We start from the raw sequence: 18441 nt of genomic DNA, 5'->3' as shown, positions 1-18441 counted from the left end.
TCACACGAGGCCCCCGGGAGTGTTTTCAACTGATGTTTTATTGGAAATGTTAAATATTGGGGAGGGGGAGGCCCCGGTTTTGGGGGGGGGGGGGGCGGGTCCGGTGTTGTTGTTGTTGGGGGGGGGCCACGTTCAGGCGTGTTCTTCAGCCAACTTCTCCGCCTTGGCCACCGCCTCCTCGATGGGCCCCACCATGTAGAAGGCTTGCTCGGGGAGATGGTCATATTCACCTGTGGGGAGATGGGGGGTGAAGAGGAGGAGAACGGGGGGGGGAATGACACCCCCAAAACATCCGTGTGTCCCCATCCCCATCCCGGTTCTCTGTGTACCCGCCAGGATCTGCTTGAAGCCCTTGATGGTCTCCTGCAGCGGCACCAGTTTGCCCATGTGGCCGGTGAAGACCTCGGCCACTTGGAAGGGTTGGGATAAGAAGCGTTGGATCTTGCGGGCCCGCGCCACCGTCAGCTTGTCCTCCTCGGAGAGCTCGTCCATGCCCAGGATGGCGATGATGTCCTGCAGGGACTTGTAGTCCTGCAAAGAGCAGAAAACAGGGGGGGGGCGAGGGTGAGCGGCTCCACGTGCACCCCCCTAGCTTCCTACGGGGGGCAGCCCTGGATCCCTCACCTGCAGGATCTTCTGCACCCCTCGAGCCACGTCGTAGTGCTCGGGCCCCACGATGTTGGGGTCCATGATGCGGGACGTGGAGTCCAAGGGGTCCACGGCGGGGTAGATGCCCAGCTCGGCGATGGCGCGGGACAGCACCGTCGTGGCGTCCAAGTGGGCGAAGGTGGTGGCAGGGGCAGGGTCGGTCAAGTCGTCGGCTGGCACGTAGATGGCCTGGGGATGGAGGGACAATGGGGTGGAGGGGACAATGGGATGGAGGGACAATGGGGATGGAGGGACAATGGGATGGAGGGACAATGGGGTGGACGGGGATGGAGGGACAATGGGATGGAGGGGACAATGGGGATGGAGGGGATGATGGGAATGGAGGGGACAATGGGGATGGAGGGACAATGGGGTGGAGGGGATGATGGGGATGGAGGGGATGATGGGGATGGAGGGGACGATGGGGATGGAAGGACAATGGGATGGAGGGGACAATGGGGATGGAGGGACAATGGGATGGAGGGACAATGGGGATGGAGGGACGGGGATGGGGGACAATGGGGATGGGGGACAATGGGATGGAGGGGATGATGGGATGGAGGGACGATGGGATGGAGGGACAATGGGGATGGAGGGGATGATGGGGATGGAGTGACAATGGGATGGAGGGGACGATGGGGATGGAGGGGATGATGGGGATGGAGGGGACGATGGGGACAGGAAGTGACAAAGGGAATGGAGAGGACGATGGGGATGGAAGGGACAAAGGGGATGGAGGGGACAATGGGACAGGAAGGGACAATGGGGATGTAGGGGACAATGGGGACAGGAAAGGATGATGGGGACAGGAAGGGACAATGGGGATAGGAAGGGACAATTGGATATAGGAGGTGACGATGAGGACAGGAAGGGACAATGGGGATGGAGGCGATGATGGGGACAGGAAGGGACGATGGGGATAGGAGGGGATGATGAGGATAAGAAGGGACAATGGGGATGCTGGGGACAGGAGGGGACGATGACACAGCATCCTTAGGGTGCACAATGCAGTCGTAGCCTCACCTGCACCGAAGTGATGGATCCCTTGCGCGTGGTGGTGATCCTCTCCTGCATGGTGCCCATATCGGTGGCCAGGGTGGGCTGGTAGCCCACGGCAGAGGGGATCCTCCCCAGCAGAGCTGACACCTTGGGGTGGGGGGTACAGAGGCTCTGAGGGGCTGCACAAGTGGATGGAGGGGGGGGTCACAGCGGGGCTGGTGCTGAGCACCCACCTCGGAGCCAGCCTGGGTGAAGCGGAAGATGTTGTCGATGAAGAGCAGCACGTCCTGGCCCTCCTGGTCCCTGAAGTATTCGGCCACCGTGAGCCCGGTCAGGGCCACCCTGGCGCGGGCACCGGGGGGCTCGTTCATCTGCCCATAGACCAGAGCGACCTGCGGGCAAGGACAGGGGGTGGGCACGGTGCTACCGGTACCCCCCCTTCAGGAGAACCCCTTCTCTATACCTTGGATGTGGCATCTTTGAGGTTGATGACCCCGGACTCGATCATCTCATGGTACAAGTCATTGCCCTCACGGGTCCTCTCCCCAACGCCGGCGAACACCGAGTAGCCGCCGTGGGCTTTGGCCACGTTGTTGATGAGCTCCATGATCAGCACCGTTTTACCCACGCCGGCGCCTCCGAACAAACCTGGCACCAGGGGAATCCTGCTCCATGCCCAGCCCATCCCGGCCGCTCCCCCACCTCCCTGCTCCCCTTTTCCTCCTCAGATCAATCCAAGTGGCTTCAGCCAGCTCAGAAGAACGAAAGTCAAACGGTTCCTCATCAGCGAAGGAATCTCCCGTTCTCCCCCTCCCCTGCCCTCCATGCCCATAGGGAGCACGCACCGATCTTGCCCCCCTTGGCGTAGGGCGCCAGCAGATCCACCACCTTGATCCCTGTCACCAGGATCTCCTGCTCCACGCTCATCTCCACGAACTCGGGGGCTTCGGCGTGGATGGCAGCAAACCTGCGGGGAGGAACGGGGCTCAGGAGCTCCAACCGGGCCCCGGGGCTGAGCGCGGAGCCTGCTCACGGCACAGCGCGGCTCGGGGCTGGCCTCGCTCACTGCTTGGTGGTGATGGGGCCCCGCTCGTCAATGGGCTCCCCGATGACATTCATGATCCGGCCCAAGGTCTCGGGGCCCACGGGGATGCGGATGGGAGCTCCGGAGTCCAGCACCTTCTGGCCCCTCACCAGCCCCTCGGTGCCGTCCATGGCGATGGTGCGCACCGTGTTCTCCCCTGCCAAAGGCCAAGGGCAGCGTCGCAGCAGCGCCCAAGGGCTGGCCCCGGGGAGCCGCCGCTGCCTTCCCCCGGGCACGGAAGCCGCAGACCGCGATCTCCCGACGGGAAACGCGGTCCTGAGGCCTCGCATTGAGATGCACGGCGGAGGCACCGGGAGCGCACGGCCACGGCCGCAGCGGGCACTCACCGAGGTGCTGAGCCACCTCCAGCACCAGCCGCGTGTCCCGGCCCTGCACCTCCAGCGCGTTCAGGATGGGGGGCAGCCCCTCATCGAACTGCACATCCACCACGGCGCCGATAACGGCCACGATGCGCCCGGTGCTGGAGCCCGCCTTGGCCGCGGGGGCCGCCTGGGCCGCATAGTCCCGGCCTGCAGCGGGGTTGGGGGGGGGAGACAACGGGGACGAGTCAAGGTCGGGGGTGGTTGGGGTGGGGAAACGGCAGCTCCGGGCACCCGTGTGGGGCCGGGGCAAGGCCCGAGACCCCCGGGACCCCCCCTCCCGGTGCTCCCGCTCCATCCCCGCTGCAGGCCCCGGCCCCTCACCCGCGTAGGCCCCAAGGTGACCCCGGGTGCGCGGCCCCGCACTCACGCGGCTCGGCGGCGGCGGGCGCGGCCCCGCGGCTCAGCAGCAACGGGAGGAGGCGGCGGCCGGGCCCGGCCTCGCGGCGCAGCAGCGGCCGAACAACGGCGGCGGCGGCGGCGGCCCCCGAGCACCGACCCGCCAGCCCCAACATGGCGCCGCCGACTGAGCCCCGCGCCCCGCCCGCGCCTGCACGGCCCTCGGCGGGGCGGGACCGCGGCGCCACGTCGCGCGCCCCATTGGATACGGCGCCGACGCGCGCTCGCTCTGCGATTGGCCACGCTCTCCTCTCGCCGCGACGCCATTGGGAGGATTAGCCATCCGTCAAGGAGAGGGAGGAGGTGATTGGGAGAGCTTAGAGGGAAGGGGCGGGGACAAGCGCAGAGCGGCGGAAGCGGCGGCGCACGTGTCCGCGCTTGTCCTTGGACCGGGCGCGGTGACCGCGGCACCGGGGCCGCTTCCGTCCCGTCCCCCCCCCCAGTCCCATTGCGGCCAATGGAGCCGCCGCTGCCCCCGTCCCGTCCCATCCCGTATCCCCCCAATGCAGCCACCAGGGCCGCCAGCATCGCGTCCCCCACCGTCCCCGTCCCCGGTGCGGAGCAGGCGCAGCAGGAGGCGAGGCCCGGGAGTCTTCAACAGTTTATTAGAAAGAATGCAGACATTAAAAAAATCCCAGCTGCTCGGAACACAAATTGAGGTTTTTCAGCCCGGTTGGGAGGTGCCCCGGTGGGGGGGGAGGGGGGGGCCGGCGGAATTCCTGGTACCCGGTGCCCCCGGTGCCTCCCCACCCTTTCTCGCTTCCACAGCCACAGTGCAAATAGGATTTGGTCTAAAGGAACAGCTCAACAAGCAACAATGTACAGGCATCGCCCCGGAGGAGGAGGAGGAGGGTGTAAAGCTTTAGAGCCAAACGGTACCAGGGGACAGGCTCCAGCCACCGGTACCCGGTGGCTCGGGATGGAACAACCCCACGGAGGAGAACTGGTGTTGCCTTTTCAATACAAAGTTTAATGGAAGGGCCCCACCGTGAGCCAACAGCCCCAGTTCTTGTTCCCGGTCCAAACATCCAATTTCAGGCCACAGGGACTGGGTAAAAGAAGGCGGGGGGGGGGAAGAGGGAGAAATGCTCAATTCTATCAACTTGGTGTCAACTCAGGGTTGTCCCATGGGAATTATATCTGCTACGAGGCAAGGAGGCTCTGTAAACTTTATTGCAACTGTTCTGTCTCAATGGCCTACACCTCAACTGGGGGGGGGGATTTGTTGGGGGTTGGTTGTTGGAAGGCTGGAAAACTGGTTCATGCATAAAGTTATTGCCTCTCGTGGCTTTCAGGCCGCCCCGTGCCATGGTACACACCTACCACCAGTGAAGCCATTGAAAATGGACTGAAAATGGGTTAAAGGATGCAGGAGCTCCCGTTAGGGCTATCATCAACTCAGGAATTCTTATCTCGGTTATGAAATGTTGTGATGAAGTTCTTTCCCCAAACCCTGAAGACGACGCTTTTCCTTACTCCAGATCTGGCATTTCTAGAGAGGAAAGAGAAGAGGGAAGAGCATTAGTGGGGTTGGGGTTGGTTTCAAGCCTTGTTTCGTCACCCCCAGCATCAGCTATGGGGCAGCTGAAGGCCTCTGGGTCTGGTTCTTCATAAGGAAGAGCCATGAGCAGGCACTGGAACCACTCCATGAGAAGCCGCCTCCATGGGCAGGGCTGCTCTGAAAGCCAAAGCCTCCCCAGGCCTGCGCTGAGGAGGCCAAACTGGGATTTCAGACTGCTGTGGAAAGGCTTCCATTGGATTACAGCCCTCGGCCAGGCCTGGCATTAGCTCAGAGGCAGGGTTCAGTGAGCGACCCCTCATGGAATCACGCTGGGACAGGACTTACTTTCATCATCACTGTCTGGTGAGTCCTGGGAAGAAGAAGAGACAACGTTAACTGGAGCAGAGCGGGCTTGAAGGAGCCTTTTCCTTCACCACCACCACCCCTCCCACCAGCAGCAAAGGAGCTGCTGTTCCTGCAGCGAACCCTGTGCTGCTGCACAGCACGAGCTCAGTCTGGCCTCACTGGCACCAGGAGCTACGGATCCATCAGTGTGCTCTGGAGCCAGGCTGAGAGAAGGCTCCTTAAGAGGAGACCTGAGAGCAGCTCCAGTGCCTAAAAGGGGTACAGGAAACCTGGAGAGGGGCTTTGGAGCTATTGAAGAGCCTGACCTCGGCACAGAGCAAGGTGTATTTACTACAGAGCACTTACATCATCTGCCCCATCTACTTCTGGCAAGTCTACGTCGTCATCTCCACCCATGTTGTTCATCATCTGCTCCAGAGAGATAAAAGCACGTTAGAGGGTGAAGCAGCACCGCAAGCGCCACTGGGAGGAGGAGGAAGGCTCTGCCCAGAGGGAATCCCAGGGAAGGAAACCCCAAATTCCAGGGATTTGTGCTCCCCTACCTCGGAAAAGCGATCGAAATTGGACATGTCTTCATCTGAGTCATCTTCCCAGTCTTTCCAGTTGTTGAAGTCCACACTGAGCCAGTTGAGCTGCGCAGCAACACAAGGGTGTTAGTGCAGGACAAGCAAGTACCGAGCTGGTACCGTAGGAAGGTAAAGCAGAAGCGCTGCTCTGAGGTGACCCACGAGCCACTGCATCACTTCCCCATCACCCAAATAGGAAACCCCATTGGAAAGCAGGCAGACAAGAGGAGCTGAACCCACCTTTGCCCTCTCTTTCGTTAACCTTGGCCATGCCTGACCGGACTCTCCTTTTCGTAAACAACACAAGATAGATCTGTCTGTTCTTTTATGCTTTGACTCCTGAAAGGGAGGAAAATCCCTGTTAACATCATCCCCCAAAGCTGCTTTGGTCACTTAGCTTCATCCACCAACTTCATCCTTGCCCTAAAGGACACCATCTAGAGATGCTTTCGAGGCCGGAAGCGCCGCCAGCATCCCGAAGGAGCCGCTGTTCCCCAGGACGCAGCCCTAGGAAGCCAGGAGGATACTCACATTTGGATCAATATTGTTAAAAAGGTCGATTTCGTTTAAATGTTTGAAGTTATCGCTTCCTCCAAGACAACTGCGGAGAGAAAACAAGACGTGGTTGGTCCACACCAGCCCCTGCAACAGACACGCTCCATCTGCACGTCAGCACACGCATCACCCAGCCTGCTTCTTGTCTCTCTCCCTGCCCTTCTACCCGTTATCACAGTGGGGCACAAGAGCCCCATGGGATGCTCCAGGCTTGGGGAAGCTCCTCACGGGGAAGGACCAGCACGGATGGAGCTGAACAGGAAGCCCCGAGCAGGGGCAGGGCAGCGGAGCTGGAGCAGGGCCTGGAGCTCAAGCGGGATGGGGAAGGGCTGAGGGAAGCCCTGGCCCCGCACCTGAAGGTGAGTTTGGACTTCTCGAAGTTCACGTTCACGTCCTTGCTGTCCTCCACGCAGAACTCGATGAAGACGTAGTCTCGGCGGTCGTACCACTTGGCGGAGGCGGGCTGCCTGTGGAGGGGGGGGGACAGGGGACAGCCAGGTCAGCTCCCAGAGAGACAACGAAGCCAAGGAGGGACCCCCCCAGAGAGCTCCTTGGTGGAGCCCAGACCCACAGCAACGCAAAATGATGCCAAGCTTTGGGATAAGGGGGGCGGCTGCAGCTCCCCGATGCTTTTTGTCACCCAAGGAACAGGCCCCAAACCCCACTGAGGCTCTGGTTCACGCTCCTGGGGGGGTCCTTTGGCTTCTTCCAAGCACCACGAGCAGCAACAACCAGAAACCACCCCAGGGCTCTCGGGCTGGGCTGATGGTCAGTGCTCTGAGCGAGCCAGATGGGCGCTCACCATGATGCTTATTGCAGCTATAGGGCCTGTGGGGAGCTGAAGCACAACCCCAGCCCTGGATGTGATGCTTCCTGCGCTGAGGAGCGGGTGCTGGGTGCTGGGATCGCTCCCCAGGCGTTTCACCACCACCAACCTGGCTCTAGAGGCATTCCCTTCTCCAGCATTCCAAGGTGCTGGGCTTCCCACTGCAGCCTTGAGGGTGCTGCCCACAGGGTGCAAAGGCAGCAGCAACCCTCAGAGCAGCGTTGCAGGACAAGGCATCACTTCCACAGGGGGTGAAAGAGAACGATTTCCTCCAGCACAGTTCCCATTCCCAACCTTTTATCCGGGTTTTCCAAGCTCAAATTCTTCCTTTAAGAGGGTGAAAACTTTCTCTTGGCCGTGAGTGAGGCCTGACCATTCAGCACCGCTAACACGGGATACCTGGAGCTGCAAACTCAACTCTGGGATGAGATGGATGCCGACATCCCAAGGAGACTCCACACACAGGGAAGCTGCTGGTGGAGCCTTCACGTGCTCCGAGTGCGTCAGGAGATGCTCCTGCATCCCCAGGGCATTTGCTGGTTCCTTACAGAAGCTCCAAAAGGAGCCCAATGCTTCCTCCTTCCTCAGCCAACCTCATCCCAGGAGCCCAAGGGCTTTGGCTGGGACCATTCCCACGTCCTCAAGGGGTTTTAGGCCTCTCTGAAGCACACGGGTTCATTCAAACACTGCCTTACCCCGTGCACCAACACAGCCCAGGGAACATCTCCTGTGCTCCACGGAAGGGGTTGGAAGGGACCTTAAAACTCATCCAGTCCCAACCCCTGCCACGGGCAGGGGCACCTTCCACTGGAGCAGGGGGCTCCAACCTGGCCCTGAGCACTGCCAGCGATGGAGCATCCAAACCTTCTCCATTCAACCCATTCCAGCGCCCCAGCACCCTCACACTATGGAGCTTCTGCCTTGTATCCAACCTGAACTCCCCCTGTTCCACTCTGAACCCATCACCCCCTGTCCCATCGCTCCAGTCCCTGATGCAGGTCCCTCTCCAGCATCCTTGTACCCCCCTTCAGGCACTGGAAGCTGCTCTGAGCTCCCCACGCAGCTTCTCTGCTCCAGCCCCAATGCTCTCAGCCTGGCTCCTATGGGAGCTGCTCCAGCCCCTGAGCATCCTCGTGGCCTCCTCTTGCTCCAACAGCTCCATGTCCTCATGTTGGGGCACCAGGGCTGCTCCCTGCAATTCCCATCTCCCTGCCTCTTCCAGTCACCCATTGAGAAGACAATCCCAGGACTGCAGAAGAGCTTCCAGGAGCTCCGGAGCCACGCTCAGGCGCAGCTTTGCCCATGACACCTCAATGGAACCCACCTCCAGCTTAGCCACAGAGCTCAATTACTGCCTGGGGCCATCCAACCCCCTCCTTGGGTGTCCTGTGCACTCCGGATCCCGGGTTCATTTCCTGGGACGCATCCCGACCATTCATAGAGCTTGAGGATGCTGCAGGATGAGCTTTTCAACCTCCACGCGTCGGGGGTGGAATCGGCGTCGCTGCTCCCTAAAAACCCCGTCGTTCCCACCGGGAATCCCGGCGGTTTTCCCAGCGAATCCCGTCGCTTACCCCCCCCCACAAGGAACCCTGCTGCTGCTGCTCCATCGTTTTCCCTAATGAAACCTGTCAACAGTGGGGTAACGGGGGGCTCCCAGCAGCACCCATCACCCCTTATTCCCTCCACAGCTTCCATGAGCTATTCCCAAACACAGGTTAATGGAATAGGGCTGGGAAAGCAGCGGGAAGGTGCCACTGATGCAGATCCAGGCTCTCGGAGCAGTGGCTGGTAGGAGGCAAAGAGCCCCCCCTCCCCTTCAGGGCTTCCCACCAGCACATCCCTTTGGATCCAGCTGGAAGATGCCAGAATCCATCCCCATCCCGCTGTGAAGGGAAGCCCTGGGGTGCTGAAGGACGTGACACCCTGCACTGGAGTCATCCAGGCTGGAAGCGGGTGTCCTTTGGGACAGGAAGGAAAGGAGGGAAGAGGCTCCTGGGACAGGGTATCGGGCTGCGATCTTCCCGGGAGGAAGGTTCCACCCTGGGCCCTCGGCACCGGGAGCACTGGGTGTTTTCACCAACAATAAGCCACAACTTTTATTCCCGGATAGAAATAGTACAAATTTTAAACGCAGTCGCATTTGAACTCTTCTCTGAAACACCAAAAAAGGCTCCTCCATCCCACAGCTACATCGTCAACTCCTGTGGAGAGAAGGGAATGTGGGGATCCACGCCACGGCAGCCCCACAGCGGCAGCGGGAGACCCCCGTGGTGCCGGTCCCCATCCCAGCAGGAGCCCTCGCCGGGGCTGGCACTCACCATGATGGCATTTACAATGTCGTTACTGTTGTTCTTGAGGGCACGCACGGCCTTTGCTCGGGACACGTTCGCCTGCGACATCACCAGCTCGATGTCTTTCACCTCGACGCCGGTTTCGTCAACCTAAAGGAGCAGGGAATGAGGGAAGGAACCAGGTTGGGAAAGAGCCATGCCACCCAGAGCCTCATCTACATGGCTTGGGAACACCTCCAGGCATGCTTACTCAACCCCTGACAAACAGGATTGGCTTTGGACTTGTGCAAGGTGTTTGTCCCTGTCCCCCATGTCCCTCGTCTTTAAACACGTGGATGTGAGGGATGGGCAACCCAGGGGATAAGGAACAGGCTGGATGGCTGCAGTGGATGCTGGAGAGCGACCCTGGTCAGGAACTGGAGAGACAGGATAAGGGGTGACGGTTTCAGACTGGAACAGGGGAGTTCAGGCTGTATCTAAGGCAGAAGTTCTTTAGTGTGAGCGTGTCGGACACTGGGATGGGTTGAATGGAACAAGTTTGGATGCCCCATCCCTGGCAGTGTTCAAAGCCAGGCTGGATGGGGCTTGGAGCAAGCTGCTCTAGTGGCAGGTGTCCCTGCCCCGTGGCAGGGGTTGGATGAGCTTTAAGCTCCTTTCCAGTCCAAACCATTCCATGATTTTATGAGTGTCCTGATGGTGGCAGCTCCCCCACGCTCCCAGGCCACAAAGAGAGGAGCTGGGAGGGAAGCCAGGGCAATGGGGACCTGCTCCTGCCCCTGCCCCATCCCTTTGCCATGGAAAACACAACAGAAGGAAAGCAAAGCAGGGGAATGCCCAGGGCTGGGCTCTGTCATTCCAAGCTCACCTCTTCCTCCTCACTCTCCTCCTGCACCGTGGGGGTCTGTGTGTTTTCCTGGATGTTTGAAACGGCTTCTCCCTGCACTTTGAACTTCTCAGCAGCTGCCAACTGGGCCTGTTGGGACAGGTCTTCGATCTGGCAGAGGGAAGAAGAAGTGAGACAGAGCAGGACACAGAGATCCTCATTCCCCACACTCCCCAGTGCATCCAGCTCTGCTCATAGGACCCCCAGGATCCATGTGGCAAGGTGGAACCCCCATGAGGGGGCCACCAGCGGGGTCACGTCACCTTTGCTTCGCCAAAGACTATGTAGGTGTCTGAAGCAGGGCTCTTGTACACGTCTGGCTTTGTGATGACAAAGAGGATGTTCTTGGATTTGCGGATGGTGACTCTGGTTACTCCTGTCACCTGGCGAAGGCCCAGCTTGGACATTGCCTGAAGAACCAGGAGAGAAAGGGAAGGGGGGCAAAGGAGTGACTGAGACAGAGCAGCCTGAGGAACGTGTCCATAGGGTCATGGAATGGGTTGGGTTGGATGGGACCTTAAAGCTCATCCAGTTCCAACCCCTGCCACGGGGCAGGGACACCTTCCACTAGAGCAGCTTGCTCCAAGCCCTGTCCAACCTGGTTTGAACACTGCCAGGGACGGAGCATCCAAACCCTTCTCCATTCAACCCATTCCAGGCTCCCCTACAGGGAAGAGCCTCCTTAGATCCAACGTTCTCAGCCTGGCTCCATACGGGAGCTGCTCCAGCCCCTGCTCCTCTGCTCTCCAGAGACCTGTGCCCACGGATTAGGGCCTCACCCAATGTGGCTTTCCTGCTGCAGAGCAGCATTCCCAGGCTTTTAGCCAGGAGCTTGGGAGGGAATTCACTTCCCAGCCCAACCCTCGGCCCCCAGCCACGAGGAGTTTGCATCCCTCTGCCCGAGGGCCAGACAGGGGACCCAGAGCCAGCACGGGGCGATGCTGTGCCATCCATCCCTGAATCCCTCCTCACCTTCCGTGCTTTCTTTTCACTCCGGCTCTGTTTCGCTTTGCTGACGGGTTCTTCATCTATCTCAGCTGCTGCTGCAAGCTGCAAGGACAGAGAACAGGAGGGATCACGGCAATCCTGGTGGATCCCACCACCACCCCTGCCACCCTCCCTACCTGTGCCTGCTGTGTCGTGGCCTGTGTGGAGTCTTGCTCTTCGAGCTCTGGTACGGATTCATCGCTGTCAGACTCTGTTCCGGACCCTACGGACCAAACTCAAGTCACTTCCTGCACCTCAGCTCAGGGCTGCACCAAGAGCCGGGAGCCACATGCCAAGGTTTCCACTCAGCGCAGTGAATCTGGTGTCAAACCGGTTCAGGCAGCACCTGGAGCTCAGCTCCACAGCACAGGGACGGAAGCCAACTCCTGCTGCCCCGTTCCACAGCTTCCCTACGAGGAGTGACCCTGCAGGAGCATCTCTGGATGCTCGCCTTGGCTCCTGCTCGGGAAGCACAAGCCGTGTCTGAGCACAGAGCCGGGTGTCTCCGGGTGACCACAACGCCCTCTCATGCACCATTACCTCCATTCGGTCCCGTGTCCTCCTCCACAAAGCTCCACACAGGAGCCCTCCGGGATCCCAAGAGCTCGGGCAGGCAACGGAGCCTCCCCGGAGCCTGGTTTGGCCCCAGCTCCTCCTGGCTGACGGGACCAGGCCCGTGAAGCCAGCTCCGGCTGAGCCATGCCACAAGCCACACCGTGCCCTGAGCACACGCTGTTAGTGCCCCTGGGCCCTGATCCCATGGGATACATCCCCTCCCTGTCCCCCAGCTCTGGCACGGCTCAGACCTGCCCCCCCCACACCCCTTCCCTGGAGAGCCCAACACACCAAGTGCCATGGGGGGGGCGGGTTAGTATCCAGGCAGTGCCACTCCATGCACACAGCAATCCGTGGGGACAAATACCCTTGTCATTCCTGAGGCCGGGCTGCTTGGCCGGAGCAGGAGCCTCGGGGGGGGCCACGGCTGCTCGGGGGCACAGATCCACCAGGATGGGCTGCACCGGCGGCTCGGCAGCGGGAGGCTCGGGGGGGATCAGGGGGGGCAGCTCCTCGTCATCGTTGTCATTGGGGATGGAGGGGGGGGCTTTGGTGCTGGGTTTGGATGGGGACGGGCGCTTGGAGGCCTTGCCGGGGCTCTGCTTCTTCACGGGGGGAGCGGGAGGGGGCACAGAGCCACCCGTGGCCTCCTGGGGAGCAGCGGCGTCAGGAGGTGGCTTCTGGGGGGCACCAGGAACCCCCGGGGCTGGGGGTGCAGAGGGGGCTCCTGGAGCTGCACTGGGGCTCACGGGAGCTGCCTTGGCTGGGGCTGATGGAGCAGTGCCTGGGCTCACAGGAGCTGCCTTGGCTGCAGGAGGTGATGGAGCAGTGCCTGGGCTCACAGGAGCTGCCTTGGCTGCAGGGGGGGCAGCAGGAGGTGATGGAGCAGTGCCCGGGCTCACAGGATCTGCTTTGGCTGCAGGAGCTGATGGAGCAGTGCCTGGGCTCACAGGAGCTGCCTTGGCTGGGGCTGATGGAGCAGTGCCCGGGCTCACAGGAGCTGCCGTGGCTGGAGCTGGGCTGGCTGCATCGGGGCTCTTTGGAGGTGCTTTGGCAGCAGCAGGAGCTGCTGTGGCTGTGGCTGATGGAGCAGTGCCTGGGCTCACAGGAGCTGCCTTGCCTGCAGGGGGGGCAGCGGGAGCTGGGGTGGCTGCACCGGGACTCTTGGGTGGTGCTTTAGCCACAGGGGGGGCAGCAGGAGCCGGTGCAGCCGCCGGCACTGGAGCAGCAGCAGTGGAGCTGCTCTTGGGAGGCTTTTTGGCTGCAGGGGGAGCAGGAGCTGGGGGAGCCACAGTGGCAGGGGCCGAGGGAGCAGGGATCGGGCTCACAGGAGCCCCTTTGGCTGCAGGAGGGGCTGAGGGAGCAGGGCCAGGGCTCACAGGAGCCCCTTTGGCTGCAGGAGGGGCTGAGGGAGCAGGGCCAGGGCTCACAGGAGCCCCTTTGGCTGCAGGAGAGGCTGAGGGAGCAGGGACTGGGCTCGTGGGAGCTGCTTTGGCTGCAGGAGGGGCTGAGGGAGCAGGGACCGGGCTCCCAGGGGCTGGTGGCGCTGGGGGCACAGGCAGGGAGGGGGCAGCAGCAGGGCCCACAGGGGCTGCAGTGGCAGCAGCAGGGACAGGGCTCACAGGAGCAGGTTTGGCTGCAGGAGGGGCAGGAGCTGCAGTGGCAGCAGCAGGAGCAGCAGGGGCAGGGCTCACAGGAGCAGGTTTGGTTGCAGGAGGGGCAGGAGCTGCAGTGGCAGCAGCAGGAGCAGCAGCAGGGGCAAGGGTCACAGGAGCCGGTTTGGCTGCAGGAGCTGCAGTGGCAGCAGCAGGAGGAGCAGGGGCAAGGGTCACAGGAGCCGGTTTGGCTGCAGGAGCTGCAGTGGCAGCAGCAGGAGGAGCAGCAGGCGCAGGGACAGGGCTCACGGGGGCTGCTTTGGCTGCAGGAGGGGCAGGAGCTGCCATCGCTGGTGGGACAGGCGGGGAGGTGGCAGTGCCAGGGCCCACAGGAGCTGCTTTGGCTGCAGGAGGAGCAGGAGCAGGGACAGGGCCCTCAGGAGCTGCTTTGGCTGCAGGAGGAGCAGGGACAGGGCCCTCAGGAGCTGCTTTGGCTGCAGGAGGAGCAGGGACAGGGGCTTGAGGAGCTGCTTTGGCTGCAGGAGGAGCAGGAGCAGGGACGGGGCCCTCAGGAGCTGCTTTGGCTGCAGGAGGAGCAGCAGCAGGGACAGGAACAGGGCCCTCAGGAGCTGCTTTGGCTGCAGGAGGAGCAGCAGCAGGGACAGGGCCCACAGGAGCTGCTTTGGCTGCAGGAGGAGCAGCAGCAGGGACAGGGACAGGGCCCTCAGGAGCTGCTTTGGCTGCAGGAGGGGCAGCAGCAGGGACAGGGCCCTCAGGAGCTGCTTTGGCTGCAGGAGGGGCAGCAGCAGGGACAGGGCCCTCAGGAGCTGCTTTGGTTGCAGGAGGAGCAGGGACGGGGCCCTCAGGAGCTGCTTTGGCTGCAGGAGGGGCAGCAGCAGGGACAGGGCCCACAGGAGCTGCTTTGGCTGCAGGAGGAGCAGCAGCAGGAGCAGGGACGGGGCCCTGAGGAGCTGCTTTGGCTGCAGGAGGAGCAGCAGCAGGGACAGGAACAGGGCCCTCAGGAGCTGCTTTGGCTGCAGGAGGAGCAGCAGCAGGGACAGGGACAGGGCCCACAGGAGCTGCTTTGGCTGCAGGAGGAGCAGCAGCAGGGACAGGAACAGGGCCCTCAGGAGCTGCTTTGGCTGCAGGAGGAGCAGCAGCAGGGACAGGGACAGGGCCCACAGGAGCTGCTTTGGCTGCAGGAGGAGCAGCAGCAGGAGGAGCAGGGACCGGGCTCCCAGGAGCTGCTTTGGCTGCAGGAGGAGCAGCAGCAGGGACAGGGCCCTGAGGAGCTGCTTTGGCTGCAGGAGGAGCAGCAGCAGGAGTAGCAGGGACAGGGCCCTCAGGAGCTGCTTTGGCTGCAGGAGGAGCAGCAGCAGGGACAGGGCCCTCAGGAGCTGCTTTGGCTGCAGGAGGAGCAGCAGCAGGGACAGGAACAGGGCCCTCAGGAGCTGCTTTGGCTGCAGGAGGAGCAGCAGCAGGGACAGGAACAGGGCCCTGAGGAGCTGCTTTGGCTGCAGGAGGAGCAGCAGCAGGAGGAGCAGGGACCGGGCTCCCAGGAGCTGCTTTAGGCGCAGCTGCCACTGTGGGTGTGAGAGGGGCCGGGGGCACAGGGGGTGCCGCTGGGGACATGGGACTCAGTGGAGCTGCTGGGGGTGGCCCTGGGGGAGATGGGGCAGGTGCCAGAGAGGGCACGGGCAGGGCAGGGCCCAGGGGACAGGTACTGGCAGCAGCAGGAGCCCCAGGGGCCGCGGCGGCAGCAGAACCCCCCGGTGACATCCCTGGGGGTGACAGTGGGGCCCTGGGGGCAGCCAGGAAGGCAGGAGGGGGGGGCGGGCCCTGGGGACAAGCTGCAGCCTTGGGGGGCACAGTGGGAGCAGGCAGGAAAGGGGGGGACACCGGGGGGGGAGGTGACACAAGGGGAAGGGAAGGGGGAGGTGGGAGAGGGGTGGCAGGGGGGGAGAGCGCTGCGGGGGGAGCACCAGGGCTGAGGGGGGGGGGCACCGTCACAGCAGCAGCAGGAGGAGCAGGGGCCACTGGAGACACTGGGTTAACTGGGGCAGGCCCTGGAGAGCCTGGGGCTGGAGGGGGGGCAATGGTAACCGGGACCTGCAGAGCTGGGGCAGGGAGCTGCGGGGGGACAGAGAACACGGGGATGGCCGCAGCTGGGACCACAGCGGGGGAAATGGGGGCTGGGGGGAGCAGCAGAGCAGTGGTGGGACTGGGCAGCTCTGCTGGGAGAGCCTGGGCTGGGGTCAGGGCTGGGGAGGGAGCAGCGAGAGGAACAGCTACAGGAGAGAAAGAGAGTGAACCCATGAGAGAAGGGAGCAGGGGGGACACACGGCCCTGGCCCCCCCCACCCCACCCCAGCAGAAGAGCATCACCCAATGCACCAGCACAGGCAGGACCTTCATCCCCTTCTAGGGACCAGCACAAGGCCCTGGGCTCCCCCACTCAAACCTTGGCATTTGGGAATGCCGGGCTCTGCCCTTGGCTCTTCCCTCCCAGAGGGGTTGTCCCAAGCTCCACAGAGGCCTGGCCAGACCCCAGGGCTGGGAAGCACTGGGATGAGGATCCACTGAGGGTTCGAATCCAACTCTGGCAGAGCCCCCTCCGGCCTTGTGGGACATGGGATGCTGAGTCCTGGTTCCATGCAGTGACCTGCCCCCCCACGTGCAGGCTGTTAAGGGTTAATGTAACTGCACCCCCTGTCCCTCCCCCAGAACAACAAACTCTGGTTACGGTGCCACACGAGGGGTTAAAGTGGGTCCCCAGTACCTGGCGCTGGGACAGGAGCAGTGCCAGGGGCTGCGGGGTGAGAACAACGCGTTAAGACAAGCAGCGATGGGAGCATCCCAACACCATTCCCAACACCAGCTGGTGATCAAAGGGAAGCGCTCAGGGGAGAGGCTGTCAGAGCAGCCAGTCTGACCAGTGGAACCAGCACCCGTGCTGGCTGGGAGAGTGGAACCTGCCCAGCCCCACGCAGGGCATCACCCAGAGCCCGGAGGCAGTGACCCAACACCCTCAGCTCGCTGCTCCCCGGAGCAGCACCACGTGTGGAGGCCTCAGAGCCTCCTCTGCGGTCTGAGTTGGAAGGGACCTTAAAGCTCATCCAGGTCCCAACCCCTGCCAGGGGCAGGGGCACCTTCCCCTGGAGCAGGGTGTTCCAACCTGGCCCTGAGCACTGCCAGCGATGGAGCATCCAAACCTTCTCCATTCAACCCATTCCAGGGTCCCAGCACCTTCACACTACAGAGCTTCTGCCTTGTATCCAACCTGAACTTCCCCTGTTCCACTTTGAACCCATCACCCCCTGTCCCATCGCCCCAGTCCCTGATGCAGGTCCCTCTCCAGCATCCCTCTGAGCTCCCCACGCAGCTTCTCTGCTCCAGCCCCAATGCTCTCAGCCTGGCTCCTATGGGAGCTGCTCCAGCCCCTGCTCATCCTCGTGGCCTCGCTCCAACAGCTCCATGTCCTCATGTCATTATGTCTTAGTCACTTCCCGAGCCTATCCCAGTGGGAAGAGATGGGAACCCACCGGAGGCAACAGGCACCAGGCCACGTCCTGCCCCAGGGAAGGAACGTGCTCCAGGCAGGAGCAACAACCCCTGGCGAGGGCTGCGCTGCTCCCGAGCCCCGCACACACACAGCGGCCCCCTCCGGGCAGCCCCTTTCCCCCCACCGGCTCCCTTTGAGGCTGCTCCCAGCTGGGAATGGGGAGGACGCTGGGAAGCGGCCCCAGCGCAGGAATCCCAGCGATTCCTGGAGGGAGCCCAGGAGCGCAGCGGCTCCGGATGCTCGGCACTGCAGCTGCCACAGCAAGAGCCGTCACTCAGCCCCACATTCCCTCCTGATCCCCACATCCACAGACGCCGCTCGCAGGGAAAGCCATGGAATGAGCCAGGCTGGGGAAGAGCAGGGGCCCTGCTGCCACGCTCCCGTTCAGCGCCAGCAGCGCAACTCCTTTCCCCGGAGCAGCTTCCCCAAGCCTGCAGCATTCCATGGGCTATTCCTGGGATGCACCAAAGCCAGGCAGCCCCAGGGCACGGGGACCCCTCCGATGGAGCCAGGCAGAGCCTGAGCCCTGCTCCCCAACCCCAACCGGTTCCAGCGCTTGGAGGCCTCCTGACCCCCCCCCCCCGGCCCATCCCCATCGCTCCAATGACACCCGAGGGGGCTGCGACACGGGGGGGGGTCCCCCAACGCAATGACTCCAACAGCCGGGTTTGGGACGGGGGGGAACAACCGAACACGGCAGCAACGAGCAACCCCCCCCGGGGGTCAAGCTCCCCCCGTTAACACCGACCGGCTGCGGGGCCCGGTGTGTGTCCGGCCTCACCTGTCTCAGCCTGCGGCTGCGGCAGCTCCTGCTCGGTGGCCGGGACGGTTTCTGTCGCTTCGCCGGGCATTTCTGCGGAGAGGGAGAACGCACCATGGCCGGGGGCCGCCCGCCGCCACCGGCTACCGGACACCCCGCTACAGGCCGCGTTCTACCGGCCCTCCCGGCCCCAGCGGCCCGGCTCCCGCTGTCCTCCCGCCCGCCCTCCCTCCCTCCCTCCAGCCCGCCCGGGGGCGGCCCGTAAGGGGCTATCGGCCCCCGCCGAGGCGCCGGAGCGGCGGATGGCGGCGGATGGCGACAGATGGCGGCGGATGGACTCACTGTGCGGGGAGCAGGGTCCAAGATGGCGGCGGAAAGAGAGCGAGCGGCTGGATGCGGGACTTCCGGGAGGATGAGCACATCCGGGGCACGGGGCCCCGCTCCGGCCACCGCGCTCCTGCGTTCCGGGTTCTTTCCGTTCC

At 62.8% G+C, this 18441-nt stretch overlaps 3 protein-coding genes and 1 non-coding gene across 4 annotated transcripts; all 4 read right to left on the bottom strand.

The window, feature by feature from the left end:
• Nucleotides 1–20: 20 nt before the first annotated feature.
• Nucleotides 21–3641, bottom strand: ATP5F1B (ATP synthase F1 subunit beta). Its single transcript, XM_062632656.1, has 10 exons — nt 3482–3641; nt 3079–3261; nt 2714–2888; nt 2493–2614; nt 2111–2295; nt 1881–2039; nt 1672–1794; nt 625–837; nt 330–531; nt 21–230 (listed from the first exon to the last, which is right to left on the bottom strand). The coding sequence occupies exons 1-10, from the start codon at nt 3624–3626 to the stop codon at nt 133–135; spliced, it is 1605 nt and encodes a 534-aa protein (XP_062488640.1). The 5' UTR covers nt 3627–3641; the 3' UTR covers nt 21–132.
• Nucleotides 2367–2440, bottom strand: LOC134170896 (small nucleolar RNA SNORD59). Its single transcript, XR_009967403.1, has one exon. It is a non-coding gene; the product is annotated as a small nucleolar RNA SNORD59 (small nucleolar RNA).
• Nucleotides 3642–4098: 457 nt separating the features above from the next.
• PTGES3 (prostaglandin E synthase 3) lies at nt 4099–7846 on the bottom strand. Its single transcript, XM_062632663.1, has 8 exons — nt 7724–7846; nt 6852–6997; nt 6475–6544; nt 6184–6282; nt 5920–6009; nt 5723–5785; nt 5357–5381; nt 4099–5002 (listed from the first exon to the last, which is right to left on the bottom strand). The coding sequence occupies exons 1-8, from the start codon at nt 7844–7846 to the stop codon at nt 4983–4985; spliced, it is 636 nt and encodes a 211-aa protein (XP_062488647.1). The 3' UTR covers nt 4099–4982.
• A 1551-nt stretch (nt 7847–9397) lies between these two features.
• NACA (nascent polypeptide associated complex subunit alpha) lies at nt 9398–18421 on the bottom strand. Its single transcript, XM_062632661.1, has 9 exons — nt 18302–18421; nt 17981–18052; nt 12411–13304; nt 11626–11711; nt 11474–11551; nt 10765–10911; nt 10484–10612; nt 9646–9768; nt 9398–9528 (listed from the first exon to the last, which is right to left on the bottom strand). Exons 2-9 carry the CDS (start codon nt 18048–18050, stop codon nt 9514–9516), a joined length of 1542 nt encoding a protein of 513 aa, XP_062488645.1. The 5' UTR covers nt 18051–18052; nt 18302–18421; the 3' UTR covers nt 9398–9513.
• Between the last annotated feature and the right edge of the window lie 20 nt (nt 18422–18441).

The sequence above is a fragment of the Pezoporus occidentalis genome, unplaced genomic scaffold (assembly GCF_034315485.1).
Source record: "Pezoporus occidentalis ecotype Australia unplaced genomic scaffold, CSIRO_AGI_Poc_V1 ctg392, whole genome shotgun sequence".
Taxonomy (NCBI): domain Eukaryota; kingdom Metazoa; phylum Chordata; class Aves; order Psittaciformes; family Psittacidae; genus Pezoporus; species Pezoporus occidentalis.
This window is presented reverse-complemented; position numbering and strand designations above follow the sequence as displayed.